This window comes from Zalophus californianus, chromosome 5 (genome assembly GCF_009762305.2).
Source record: "Zalophus californianus isolate mZalCal1 chromosome 5, mZalCal1.pri.v2, whole genome shotgun sequence".
NCBI lineage: Eukaryota > Metazoa > Chordata > Mammalia > Carnivora > Otariidae > Zalophus > Zalophus californianus.
The window spans coordinates 11482277-11496968 of record NC_045599.1 but is presented as its reverse complement, the minus strand read 5'-3'; the positions used below and the strand labels follow the sequence as shown (position 1 = coordinate 11496968).

The window sequence follows — 14692 nt, the reverse complement described above, 5'->3', positions numbered from 1 at the left end:
TCGATTTCTCTGGAAAACCTCGACTACTAAAATACCATATGTAAGGGCGCCTGGGTGGCTCAGTCGTTAAGCGTCTGCCTTCGGCTCAGGTCATGGTCCCAGGGTCCTGGGATCAGGTCCCACATCAGGCTCCCTGCTCTGCGGGAAGCCTGCTTCTCCCTCTCCCACTCCCCCTGCTTGTGTTCTTGCTCTCGCTGTCTCTCTCTCTGTCAAATAAATAAATAAAATCTTTTAAAATAAATAAATAAATAAAAAAATACCATATGTAAGTTTTTCCATCTTGCTTTTTTCACTTAACAGTCTATTCTAGGGGTAAATTTGTGGCAACGTACACAGCTATTTTTCATTTGGATTGTTCCATAAGATTCCGTAGTGTGAATGTAACCTAGCTTTCCAACCAATCTCCTTCCAAAGGATATCTGGGCCATTCCAGTCTTCTGCTATTACAACTAGTGTGGTAGTTCCTACAATTTTACCAGTTCCTTACTGGTAGGTATTTAAGGTATCTCCAGTTTACTATTTTTGGCTTTATAAAAAACTGATGCAATAAATACTTTGTATGTAAAGATACCAAGGGTGCTGTATAAGGAGAGTCCTGAGAGTGGGTCATGGGTATGTAAGAAATGTATATTTTTAATTTTTAAAAATTTTCACAAAGTTGGGGTGCCTGGGTGGCTCAGTTGATTGAGCGTCCAACTCTTGCTTTCGGCTCAGGTCAGGATCTCATGGGTCGTGAGATTGAGCCCCATGCTGGGGTCCGTGCTCAGTGAGGAATCTGCTTGGGATTCTTTCCCTCTTCCTCTCCCTCCCCTCCCTCCCCCTTTACCCCTCCCTGTGCTCATGTACTTTTTCTCCCTCAAAAATAAATAAAATTAAAAAAAATTTTTTTTCACAAAGGTTGGCATATGCTTTTTTTTTATTTTTATATATATTTTTAAAGATTTTATTTATTTATTTGACACAGAGAGAGAGACAGCTAGAGAGGGAACACAAGAATGGGGAGCAGGAGAGGGAGAAGAAGGCTCCTGGCTGAGCAGGGAGCCCGATGCAGGACTCTATCCCAGGACCCTGGGATCATGACCTGAGCAGAAGGCAGATGCTTAATGACTAAGCCACCCAGGCGCCCCAGCTTGGCATATGCTTTTCTTAAAAAAAGTTAACGATACATTACATTCCCACCAGCAACATATGACCATTCTCATTCCTCACATCCTCTTCAGCATTGGATGTTGTCACCTGTTTTAATTTTTGCTCATAAGACGAGTGAAAATAAAATCTAACTGTCCTTTTAACTTGCATCCTTTGACTACTCGTGAAATTAAGCATCTCTACCTATTCCTTGGCTACGGAGATTTAGTTTTCCATGACTCGCCTATTTTTGCCATTTGTACAATGTTTTCTTTTTCTTACTAGAATATATTGGAAGACAAAAAACCTTTTAATTATTTCTTGAGGTAAAACTAGTAACTGCCCCAGAAGTTTTCCTAGTTTTGGCACATCCCAGTCAAACCCAAACTTAATCTTCTCACAATTTTCCCCGCAAAACAAAAGGAAGAGAAAAAAAGTAGAAACACTGCCAGGCACTATGTGTGGTAGTGTTTACAGCTCCAGAGAGGTGGTACAGTAGGCACTCAAAACACATTTGTCAAATGACCAAAGACCAGGGACTGCCCTGAATGCTCTGCTGTGCAGAACTTTTACACATCTCCGAACTGATGGAAATCCTAATAATCGCAGACTGAATTTCTGTGGCTGTAAAAAGAAGGAATCTCAGAGTTAAATATGATTTAGAAAAAATAAAGTGACTTTTTTTTACCTCCCAGAGCCCATGGAGTAAAATTCATAAATGCCACAAATCTAAGGAAATGTGTCAAAGAGAATATTTGGGGAGGACTAGAACTGTAAAACCACAACACAACAACAACAGAAATACCCACCTTGGTCTAACTGGAAGAGGAACCTCGTTCATGGTTCAGAAGGTAAGTCCAAATAAGAAAATGTGGGCCAATAATGGGAAATCAGAATAGGAGATTGTTAAAACTTAAGCAAACACTTTAGCTTTGACTTTGGGATGGAACAGCCAGGTGGAGCCCCACAGGGTTTTGTGTTCAAAAGCAACTAGGTATTCGCCAAAATTATTTTTCACCAACTGAGCAAGAAGGGACCAGATGAAAAACTTACACCTATCTGTGTAAAGTAGGCTTTGTAATTTCTCAATATGGATTTCAGAAAAAGATCTGTCATCTCCCACCTCACATCTGTACACAACACTACCCGATACACTCCTCTTGACTTGTGAAATAACTGAGTTTTAGATAATTTAGTGAGTTTTTGAATATTAAAAACGTAAGTATGAATTAAATAAATCAACATCAACAGCTGTTTAACAGTGATAAAATATACTTTTATTTACTTTGTTGAGTCAGAAGGTCGTAAAAAAATTATTGCTAAAGTAGATATCAGGCAAACAGAAAGGTGCTTTAGAAGTCCAGTTACCTTGGAGTTTATTTAAACTAAGAGGAAAAGGTCATAATGTTTTCATGCAATACATACTTGGTTCTTTAAATAACAATTGTGACAAATAACAAAGAATTATGGAATGCTGCACTTGTGATCCATACAAAACACCAACATTTTGGATTGTACATAATTTAAAGAAATGTCTCAAACACTTTTTGAAATACTGTAGCAGCCAATACATAGAGGCATGCCTTAGGTGGGCACGGGAATGCAGTTTAGAAAAGAAAGAGAAATATCACACTGGAACTACCCAATTTCTTCAAAATCACTGAGCAAGAAAAGCAACATTGAACTTCCATACCAATTTTACACAAATTTTATACAGTACCTTGACTTAAATCCAAGAGCAAAAGTTAAGACTCTCCTCCTCTATTTTTGGTAAACAACTGCATGGTAAACTTAGATGACTTTTCCCCCTGGATTTTACCTGGGAGTGGCCTTTTTAATTTTTTATTTAAAAGAGGGCAGGTTTGGCACTTTTATACTGATGTCACCAATGTTAATATTTCTTGGGATCTCAGGAAGATTCATATTCTTTACAGCTGATACAGCACGGGCTGGAGCTCCCGCTAAGCCAGCCTGTATACAGAAGCAAATAAAAGAAAAGAAAATGTACAACTCAGGTGTAGCTCATCAAAAAACACTAAAAATGGAGGACAATGATAAAAGGTTTTCATATAACAAGCTTAGAGACCAGATGGTAGTCTGAATTGGTATGGGATGGTTACTTTGAAATTCTAATCTATAAAGAGAAAACAGTTGGCACATTAAAAAATACAGTGAATACATGCAATGATAAGAATGTAAAAATTAGACACAAATTAGCCTGTACTACTTAGATGTCATATCCAATATTCAAATGACAAAAACTAGATCTTCACCTATATCTTCACTTACTGACTTATGATATAAGCACGAAGCATATTTTACATTAGTTTCCTTTTAAACATCTCTTGCAACAATCATGATAGATTTGGGGGGTTTTTTTTGCTTTTAAAACAGCATTTATTATCAAAATGTCTGTGAAATAAAAACAAAGTAATAGATCATACTTGTTTAGTTTCTTTACGTAGGGCCAAACCCTTAAAACGTTTCAAAACAACAAATTTTTTATTTTAAAAATTGTGGAGGCTCTTCTAAACTTTTCTAGGGAAGTTCTAAAACACCGGGGGGGCGGGGAAGGGGGCAATCAGGCTTTTAAAGTAAAGCCTCAGTCCAAAGAAAAGTTCTGCCTAAAAATGAAACTGCAACAAAAGGATCTTTCCAACCTTCGATGCGTTAGAAAAAAATACAATGAATGATTAAAAATACTCTGTCACATAAAGTAGATCCAACAACATTGGTTCAGTTTACAATATACAAATTTGGAGAAAGAAGAGCATAAATGCAAAAGATAATATTTATATAAATAAGTGAATTTTAAAACTTCTACTAGCATTAGTGTACAATATTTCACTTTCATCTTAGTAGGGATATTTGTATTTTGTGAAACAATTTTGAAAGAAAATATGATAAAAGAAAAATGCATATATATCATCTTTCTCAAATAGCTACAAGAGTCTTCATACTTTTACGGTTTAAGTTAGATTTAGATTTCATCAATTTTTATTCAGGTGATATGATAAAGTCAACAAACACATCTGAATTCAGTGGCATACATCATCTTGACAAAAGCAGACAATTAGGTAACAAAAACAAATCTTCCATTTTGCTTAAATCACATATATGAGACAACGTCTGTGTAATTAGAAATTACTAGTTTTAATGTCCCTTTTTGAAATTTTAGGTTTTTTTCTCTTATGTAATCCTACCTCTTTTGTTTATTAAAATAATAATAATAATAAAGCTGTTACCTGAGAAAAATCTTGACTGATACAAAATAGGCCAGTGTAAACTATTTGCTGAATAAAGGATACAAACATTGTTAAGCAATGAAATAAAAGCCACGGATTATCAACTCAGAATTGGAAATAATAGAAAAATCAGTAAAATATTATTAATAATAGATATGGTCCACACAGGCAATGATATAAATGAAACACTCCATATCCAATTAAAGAATGAATAGGGCTGGAGTATTCAATTTTTATAATTTAATGGAAGTAAGTTGTTTTTGATTGACCCCTACATTTATACCTACCTGAAGCAATGCAGTTATTTTTATACCCCCCCAAAAATGTTGGAGATACGAATAAATATCGTTTAGGGTAGCATGAATCATATTCAAAAGGGTCTTTAACCTGATTATTTCAAGTTCAACATCTAGCTACTGAAATTTAGAATGGTTTAGGATCAAAGAAGGATCCAGTTCAAAGAGGTTTACCATCTTGTCAAGGCTCTCTTCCTTTTACCCAAAAGTATGTTGTCAGCCAAGGAACAAAAATTATTTTACAAAATTATAGACATCCTGGAGCTAGTATCAGTTTTCCAGATAGAAGGATTTTGTAATTTTTCTAATTAAAAAACCAATTTGCCACGATTTTTACTTGGATGGTGTCTCTACAGGGCACAAATGATGAGTAGACTATAAAAAAAGTATAAGATATTTGAATATAAATATTTTAAAAGGCATGAACTATTAGAGGATTTTTATTATTGAGATAGAGAGAGAGAGAGAAGGTAGATATGTGTGTATGTTTTACTGGATGCTATGATTTTACTTTTATAAATAGTAAAAATAATTTTTTTAGTATTAAATTAAAATGTCATTGTCAAGAAGCCTTCTTTTCCATAATACCCTGTACAATGAACAGCTAACCTGAGCTTGAGTAAAGAAAATGAGAATAAAAGTGCATCCTGTTAAATTTCTTTAGATTAAGTCGTTTCTTTGTGACCAAAGATGGTGTCGACTGTTGGCTGCTAATGAGAATACATAAAGTCAATACAGCAATTGATTTAAATAGCATATATGTGCCAAGTTCTTATTACGTAAAACCAAAAGAAGTTTCTAAGTACAACAAACTACAATTCCTCTAAACATAAGCAGCAAGCCATAAACATGCAAAGGATGGCCACTATTCAGAACACGCAAATGAATTAAGAGAATCAAATTATTTCTCAAGCATGTTCAATACTTCTGTGTAGTATGTCATGAATTAAAATGGTAGGAAATAAAAAAATTGTAATGCATACTTCAATTTTTAACTAAACTAACATTTTAAGAAATCAGATTTTGCAGAATATAAAACATAAAAAAATATAAAAAGAACTGTTGATCAGTAAGTAGGTGCTAAAATGAGTTATATATAAAAACTTAGGGCTTAAAAATAAAAGACTTCTTAAGTAGTCAACACCAGAACTGCTATAAAACAAATTTCATTTTCAGACTTCCATGAAAGTTAAGTCTGAAACATTTTTATGAAAGAATAAAATGTAAAAGAGGTAACTTGCCATTAGGAGATCAGTTTGCCAACAGAGAGGTATAAAATAATTTTCATCTTAGTTAAGATTTTTTTTTTAGTAAGATATATTCAAAGCAACAAGATAACTTTTACTAATTCTTTTTTTGAACACTAAAATTTACAGAAATTAAGCTTGCCTGACTTGTTAGTATTATATACAATTGAAAATGTAAAATTAAGATATTTCTGACAGTACAACATAGCTCTTAAAGATTTAAGATTACACAGTTGACACAAAGCAGAAATAAAAAGAATGAAACCCTACTGGAGAAATAACTTGTTTCCATCTATGTTATTATACTCGAGCACCACTATGGCAGGTAAACTGCAGCCACTCCACTAACAAAAATAAATATATGATCCAAAGCAGTTAAGAGTATGAACTGGATGAAAGAATGAAGTACAGTATATAAAAGAATGGTCATGTTTTCTCTCCCATGAGATTAAATAAATTAACAGAATTAAGAGAAAGAAAACAAAATGAAGTCTGCAAGTATACCAAAATGAGGCCAAACAGATAGAAGACTTATACAGACATACTCTCAGAAATTTCAAGCACTTGAATCACAAAGATAATAATGGATGGATATGATTTGTTTTAGATTTTGTTTTTAAATTGCCAGACCCAAAAATAAACAAAATATGTGCAAGCAAAAGTGAAAAAGCAGCATTACTAAAATATATTTCAAAGAATCAGAAGGCTCCCTTTTCCTTATCATGCAATAAGCAATTAACTTTCTTGAGGGGAAAAGGAAAGAATCTAGATATTTATTTAATCTAAGACATAAATTAGTATCCTACCATCTTAAAATATTTTTTTCAAGCTTGAAATGCAGAGTAAGATGGTAGTGGGAATAATTTGTACATACTAAAAAACTTTACCCACCCTTCCTGCTGGAAGGTGCTATATGCACATTCATAATTTTGACCTAACAGCAAAGTGAAAGAACATCAACATTAATAAACACAGTATTAAATGGTTTCAGACTCAAAATCATTAACAAAATAATGGCAGCTTTTGAATTCATGTTTTAAGCAAAACAGAAAATTCACTATTTTAATTTATGAATGTAAGGTAGAATAGCTTTTAATCTGGGAATTTGTAATAGGCTTGCTCTTTGCTTTAAAGGCAGTGCTTTAGTATTTCAATTCCAAGGTTAGAAATGCTAGTGACAACCCTCTAGTGAGTAAGAACTATAACATTTTATAAAAAATTTTATCAAAACTAGAATATTTAAAAATTTAAAAGCCTTCCAAATTATATAATCCATTTAATATAATCTTCAGTTATAGTTTTCATTTCTAGCACAGCATTTGCCTGTGTGAAATAAATATAGCAGACTAATGCCCAATTCATGAATTTAATGTAACTAATTCCAACCACTACAAGTGGAACTCAGAGGTCCTCAACATAATTTTGTAGAACAGAGTAAACAGCATGTCAAGGTAAGAAGCAGAACCAATTCACAAGCTGACTTTCCAGCATCATTGTATTAGGGCCACTTTTCTTATTCTCCGCTCTTTGAAAATAGATACTTGATTAAAAAAAAAGAAGAAGAAAGCTAACTACTAGTTCTAGTGATGGAAGTTAAAGAACCGAGTGGTTCTTTGCTAGAAAATGACAATTTAACATAAAGACTAGACCACAGAAATTGGCAGTGATTTGGATCAGTGGAATAAAGGAAACAATTATGTATTTTCTATTCCAGGGATAAAGTAACACAGACCTAAGGACCACAAGTGGTACTCTCAGCTTCATGACAGAGCCTACCATCTTGGGATAAGAAATTAAAAAGCCACCTGTATGTTGCCACTTCTCAAACACATCCAGAAAGATACTTTAGTGGCTAAAAAGCAATGCCAAATTCTCAGTGGCATTTTTCTAATTAGTAAAGTGGGTAATCCAACTTGTTGAATTTACAGAATTTTTTTTCCTCTTTGGGACTCAATAAAGTATTTTCACTTTGAAATTTTTTATTTGTTTTATTGATTTTTATTATTTATTTTTTATCATGTTATGTTAGTCACCATACAGTACATCATTAGTTTTTGATGTAATGTTCCATGATTCATTGTTTGCATCACTTTGAAATTTTTAAATGGAGGCCTATAAGCACTTTCATTTTTCATTGTGGTACAATTTTGTACAAAAAAAAAGCTGTTCATCATCATTTCGATTGAAATTTTTTTTAAAAAATTTACACAATTAACTTAGGGTGTAAAAAATGCATAGGAAATGCCAGAGAAAATTTAGTTTTATAAAGATGGAAGTCTATTAAAAACATTTTCAGTAAAAGGCAATATGCTTTGTAAAAATGTCCAAGGTTAACAATATTTTACTGAGTCTCAATTATGGTGTTTGGAGGTCAGAAGGTTGCTACCCTGGAAATCCATTTTATTTGGGTCAAAATATTTAATTCCAATTTTTAGAACTTTTAATTCAATTTTAGAAGATTTGTTATCTTACACTTTTTGTTGGCCACTTTTAATATGCCCTTGTTAGTCAAAACCACAAAAGCAATTCTGTTAAGATTTTGGACCTGAAAACCATTATGTGGGGAAAAAAGTACTATTTAAAAGTCACTATTCTAAGCCTTCACTGTTTCTCACTTTGTATGAAAACTCTAAAGGTTCAGCTTTTGGTTTTCAAATGCACAGCTTCCAAAACCCAGCAGGGATTTTATGTTAGAATCCTAATTTAGAAAGACGGAAAAAAAACTGTGAGAGTTAAATTAAGATTAATTCTAACATATGATTTTTGAAATAAACTCTACATTTTTATATAAAGTAAACTGTCATTTCTACAAATGTAATTTGTCAGTTAAATGACAATGTTTAAAAAAAGAACAAAAAATTTAAACTTTCCTTTTACGATGCAGGCAGACAAAACAGAACAAACATGACATCAATGAAACACTAGTAAAATACACTAAGTCCAATAAAAGATGAAGAAACTACAAGGAGAAACTAGAATGAAAAATAGGCTACAGGGACTACATGGGTTCATTAACACAAAGAATTTTTGAGTCTGGCCTAAATAATTAATTGCCTTTGACATCATTTTGCTTTCCCTTCGTTAAAGTACAGTTTTCTCAAAGTCAGCAATACCTTGTCTACCTGTCCTGTCTGGGAGATTGAAAGATAAAGGTCTGTAAGAGAGAAGAATGGAAAGAGCTAGAAAGATCAGGATGTTCGGAAAAAAAGAAGACTGACTTTTAAAAAAGTAGTGACTATATTCAGACCCATTTATGCATCTTAAAAATAACATGAAATACACAAAAGCTAACAAGTCTCCCCAACCCCACCCCTCTACCTCCACCCCCAGGGAGTCCTTTTACTTCTTGGAAGATTCCTGAGTGCCTCTTTACTTCCCCCAAATCCCATCATCCTCCCACCCAGCTGAAACCCTCCTTTGCCCAGAACCCCGTGTCATAGCAGACCAGTTTTCTGTCAAATCAGGATAGATGGACATACATGCAGAGCGTATCTTGGTTTGTCCTCTCTTTAAAGATCTGGGAGATCTTGGCTTCTACCTGTCTAGCTTATTGGGAATTAAACTGGTTCACTTTCCATTGTCACTGGAAATATACTATCTTTAAACCAAAATAATAAAATCTTTGATTTCCGACAAAGTAAAGGCAACTAGATATAGCCATGCTGTATCTTAAAAGTGGTATCTTAATTATACCCAGACTGATTTTTAAAAGATAAATGCTATTCTAAATATCACTTAAATTAATCTTAAAAGTATGATAACCAGGTCTTTTCATCAATCATGATATTCTGGATTTTAATTATTTCTTGACAAGTTTTTGCTTGCATAATAAATTTTAACTAAAATTTAAGGAAGAGTCAGATTAATTAAAGTTTACAGTGTGTTCTCAAATAATTCTGGATTATTCTGCAGTCATATATTTGATATATTTATCCAGTTTAAGTAACATGGAAACGGATCCATATGAAAACTGACATTTCAATGTGTCTGGAATAAAGGTGGTAGTCTTCCAAACATACTATGAAAATTACTGAAGAATTACACAAAGTCAACATTTTTGGCATAATTTCTTAAAATATGATCAGGATTAAATGGCTTCATTTTGACTCAAAATCCTACTTTGTAACTAAAATATTAGCAGACATCACATATAGAGAAACACTTGATAAAAAAACATAATGTTGTGGTCTACTCCCAGATTTAAAACATGTTTTCTAGTAAAGGAGAAAAACTCATTTGTAGCAGATAACTGCTGACTGTACAAGTTAAAAGATGATCAGCAGATGAAAAATAGCAGTACCTTTTTCACTGTATTTAAAACCATTTTAAATAGAAATGTTTCTGTGAAGAGATTTTAAGTTACAGTATTCTATTTCCATTGAAAATGTAAATTTTGTATTTTACTGCTCTTTACAGATAAGGAAAAATTGCCTCATTAACAAAGTTTTACTGGACAATCAGAAAGCAAATATCCATTATGCAATTATTATAGGTCCTTCATGACTTTTATCAGTATTATAAATAGCAAACCAAGGACAAAAAGAAAAAAAATTAAAAAGAGGACACCATCAATGAAGTTAAAGAACCTGGAATATGAACATTCCAGATAAAAGGTCAATATATTTTTTACAGATGATTACACAGAAGTCACAAATTACCACATATCCATTCATTTTTGACAGATTATCAATGGACTATGTCACTGTCTTCTTGGCATTTAGAATCTATATCCATAGGTTTTTGTAAAGCAAGTTTTAACAGATTATATAAAATTTGAGTTATCACTTAAGACTTTATAGCTCAGAGGTTACATTAAATCTTTTACCATACTAAATAATATAAGGCAAACCAACTATACTAAATAATATTCTGAGTTATTTTCCTTGTCCTAAAACAAAGCCTTCTGTATTAATCTAGTTTGTTTTTCCTTTTCAAAAACCAGTATTTTAAAAACTGGCTGTAGAACACATAAAATATAACTAGTTATTTAAAAGAGTCATAATTCTAAGCTCTTCACCATTACAAGCCTCTCCTTTGGGTAACTCATAGGGATGGGAAATTGAGATATAGAGAAATGCAGGACTATTAAAATAGAACACTGGAAAATGCTTTTATATAAAGCTTTAACTGTTTCTAACCCTCAGATTTTGGATTTATCCATCACCCTGTGTTTCATTCAATTCCAGTGAGCATAGCATTCCATTAAACTGATCCTTTAAAGTGCCAACAAGATAAAAATTCTTTAGAACTCACCTGTTGTAAATTAATGCTAGCATATTTTTAATACTTTGCTGCTTTTATAGTAATGATTACTTTAAATCAACCAAACACCTGAGCTTGTATTAATAATTATAAATAAAATTTATTTTTCTAATCTTAGTTATGACTATAAATACCAAAGGTAACAAGTATAGTGTTGAATGACATGTCACAACTATTCATCTTTCTAAACTTCTGCCAGAGTAGTAAGAAACCACCAAAACAATGTGAACTTCAGTGGCTCAGCTACAGTGCTTGTTATTGATATTCAGCCTAATACTTGAGGAAAGAGTCATGAAAATTCTAAAGTAGGATTTTATACAATGCTAAAGTGCTGGTTGATCCTCATGTACCTAATCTAACAGCACAAAGCTAAGCATGTGTAACTAACCAAATCTTTCTCCTTTAGAATGCAGAAAAAGCTATCATTGTATAAAATATGTGACTTAGCCAACTTGTCAGTGACCTCTGGGGAGGATCCAGAATTAAAAGATTAAGGCAATGAATTTCTTTTTTCACTGTTCACTCAGGCTTGCAAAGCACCAATTATAACTTACAACATTACTTCCTCATGAGAATTCCATTTCCTCTCCTCTCTTTTTTCAGAAATAGTTCTGTGACACTAAATTTATGTATCTTTAAAATATCAGGTCTAAGATTTCCTTGATGATTACTAAGGTTTTGTAAAGCAAATACTGATTTCATTATTCAAACATATAATTTCTTTTTTAAGCTGTTAAGAATCTGAAATTGTGTTTATTACCTAAGGCAGTTAACAACCATGGCTAAAAAAAGAGAACATGAAACTATCAGGTAGATAGCAGTCACAAAACGTTTAACATACTAAGATATGTATATTCCATTTTTAAAAAACTGAATAAGCCTATCAGCTGTACTTAAAGGGTGATACTGAAGGACAAACAGTGAAAGCTACACATCATGCAAATTTATGATCATGCTTACTATCTCCATTAACCAGAGCGCTTTCCATTCTTACCTCAGATTTCTCCAGTTTATTTTGTGCATCAATTTGAGTAACAATCTCATTCATGTTGGTCTCCAATACCATTCCCCCCATCACCATTTCTGCAAGAATATTGTGAACCTAAAGGGAAAAATAATACATGTCCATAAAGAAAATTCACTACAAAAATGTTTCATCATTCCAGTAGCTTTTGTTTCAAACACTGCTGTGACTATTTCATAAGTATGAAGTTTAAAATAAAAATAATTTGGAGGGCGCCTAATCCACGTTTGCTACTACAATGCAGCCTGAGACAGAGAGCCTCTTCAAATCTTAGTTTAATGGGCTGTAAAACAGGTATTAATAGTGTCTCCTTCCTAGACTGTTGAAAAGATTAAATGAGGTCATCCATGGAAGTGCTCAGAACAAAGTAAATGATCAATAAACACTACCTCTTACTGTAACCAGTTTAATGCTAAAAAAAAAATTATCTACAATGGCCTTTATGCCAGATTCTTAGCCAATAATTATTAAGTTGTTTTATGCTCAAGGCATTTAATGAAACTATGTGGCACTGTAACAAGCTCCTGATTGAAAGAGAGTAAAATTTCTTTTTATTGTAGGTACTTTAATAATGTTTTTGTCCCAAACACATCCATATATGTAATACTTAGATTTTTTTAATCATCAAATATACATCTTAACAATCACTAAAAATAGCATCTTCCACTGGGGAGAAAAAATATAATCCAGGTGTTTTTTTCGTAGGTAGTTACTGAATCAAAAATCACCAACTCAAAGCTGAATTAGGGTATCACAGAATAGCATACCTTGCTATAATTTAAAAAAAATGTGGTGGCATAAAGAACGGAGACTCCGAAATTAGGTATGAATACTGACTCTACCACTTATTGTATGTCCTTTAGCACACATGCACCTGTTACCTTATCTGTAAAACAGAGATAAAAACAGTATAGACACCTCATACGGTCATCAGAAGAATGAAATATTTCATGCCAAGTATGTAGCATAGTACCTAAAAGATACTATAAGGTAATTTTAAGATTTTTTTATTTTAGAGAAAGAGTGTGTGAACATAGGGGTAGGAGCAGAAGGAAAGAGAGAATTCCAAGCAGACACCCTGCTGAGCGTAGAGCCAGACATGGGCTCCATCCCATGACCCTGAGATCATGACCCGAGCCAAAATCAAAAGTTGGCTGCTTAACTGGCTGAGACACCCAGGCACCCCACATAATTTTATTTTAAACAAAAACTGGTCTTGGTTAAATATGTAATTATATGATTCAATTTTCATTCCTTTGTAAGACTGCACACAAATGTATTCATGATTTTTAAATCCCATCATTTACTAATTTTTCATTTTGGAAAGATGGACATCTCATGTTACAACTCTTAAAGAATTATAGAAATTACTTTTCCTAGAAAACAAAGCAAAATCAGAAGCCACAACTGTTTTAAAAACTAGTGCTAAAAAAAATAAATAAAAACTAGTACTAAATATCATCACTCCTAACTGCGATCCCTTTTGTGACTAAACACCCTTATTGAAATGAAGTTTTGGTGCTGCACTTATGGTATTTAATTCTCACATTAACCTTTGTTACAGTTGAGAGAATAAACCAGCTTGCTCAAGACACATAAACGAATATGTAGCAAACGATTAAATTAAAACCTAAGTCTGAGTGGCCCAAGTCCTATTCTTTGCTTTCTTCTGTTAACAATAATACATGAAGTTGATACAGCAAATTAATTTTTAGTCATAATCTATGAAGGTTCAATTATAGGTCAAGGTGACTGGATGATAAAATATAATTACCCTACAACAGCTAACAGGTATCATATGGAGGAAAAGTGTTCAGAAAGAAAGGCCATGGCCAGTGGACAGATTCGTTAAGACTTCTGTTTTAGCAATGGAACTTCCCCTCTTCTTTTTAAAACAAATCCTCATGAGAAAGCACAATTTGTAATGCTGATAAAAATTCAGCAACTCCACCTACCCCACTTTGCTCAGGCTTATACATTTACTACTGCCTTTCCAGAAATATCTCAGAAACACATGCAGATTAGTGGAAGACATAGATTTCAGTATTATAGAAATGTCTACCAAGGTTAGAGGTATTAAAATATGAGTAGTCTGCAGATGTGGGTCATATGCAAGAAATTCTAAGAACATATGTCAACTTAATAAGGACCTGGATGTAAATTTGTCTTTAAAGTAAAAATAACTCCTATGAAAGTAAATTCAAAAATCTTGAGAAGATAAAAAAATACAAATGAGAGCCTGTGAGCTAAATCCTTAAGCATAACCTCATTTATTAGAAATATAATAAACGTTTAAAGAATATATTCTAGGTGAGGAGGTACTATACATTATGTAGAAATTCCAGGAGGTAAACAGTATGGGAATGAGAATTATTAATTGGGAGAAGAGTCCAACATTATCAAGGTCATGGTGTTCAAATAAGGTATGGAGGGATCATTTAGAAGCTATCCAGTGACAGAAAATTTCATGTTCCAAGAACTGGGAGGAAT

At 32.9% G+C, this 14692-nt stretch overlaps 1 protein-coding gene across 2 annotated transcripts in view; it reads right to left on the bottom strand.

The window, feature by feature from the left end:
• Positions 1-2382: 2382 nt before the first annotated feature.
• Positions 2383-14692, bottom strand: part of AP3S1 (adaptor related protein complex 3 subunit sigma 1) — a 67040-nt gene continuing 54730 nt past the window's right edge. The window contains exons 5-7 of one of the 2 annotated variants that reach the window (XM_027604867.2): positions 12173-12280; positions 9030-9070; positions 2955-3099 (exon numbers count right to left, since the gene is read on the bottom strand). In XM_027604867.2, coding sequence (XP_027460668.1) covers positions 9035-9070; positions 12173-12280 — 144 coding nt within the window. In that variant the 3' untranslated portion in view covers positions 2955-3099; positions 9030-9034. Of the gene's footprint in view, positions 3100-9029; positions 9071-12172; positions 12281-14692 lie in introns of both variants that reach the window. The other variant, XM_027604866.2, reaches the window with a different exon arrangement.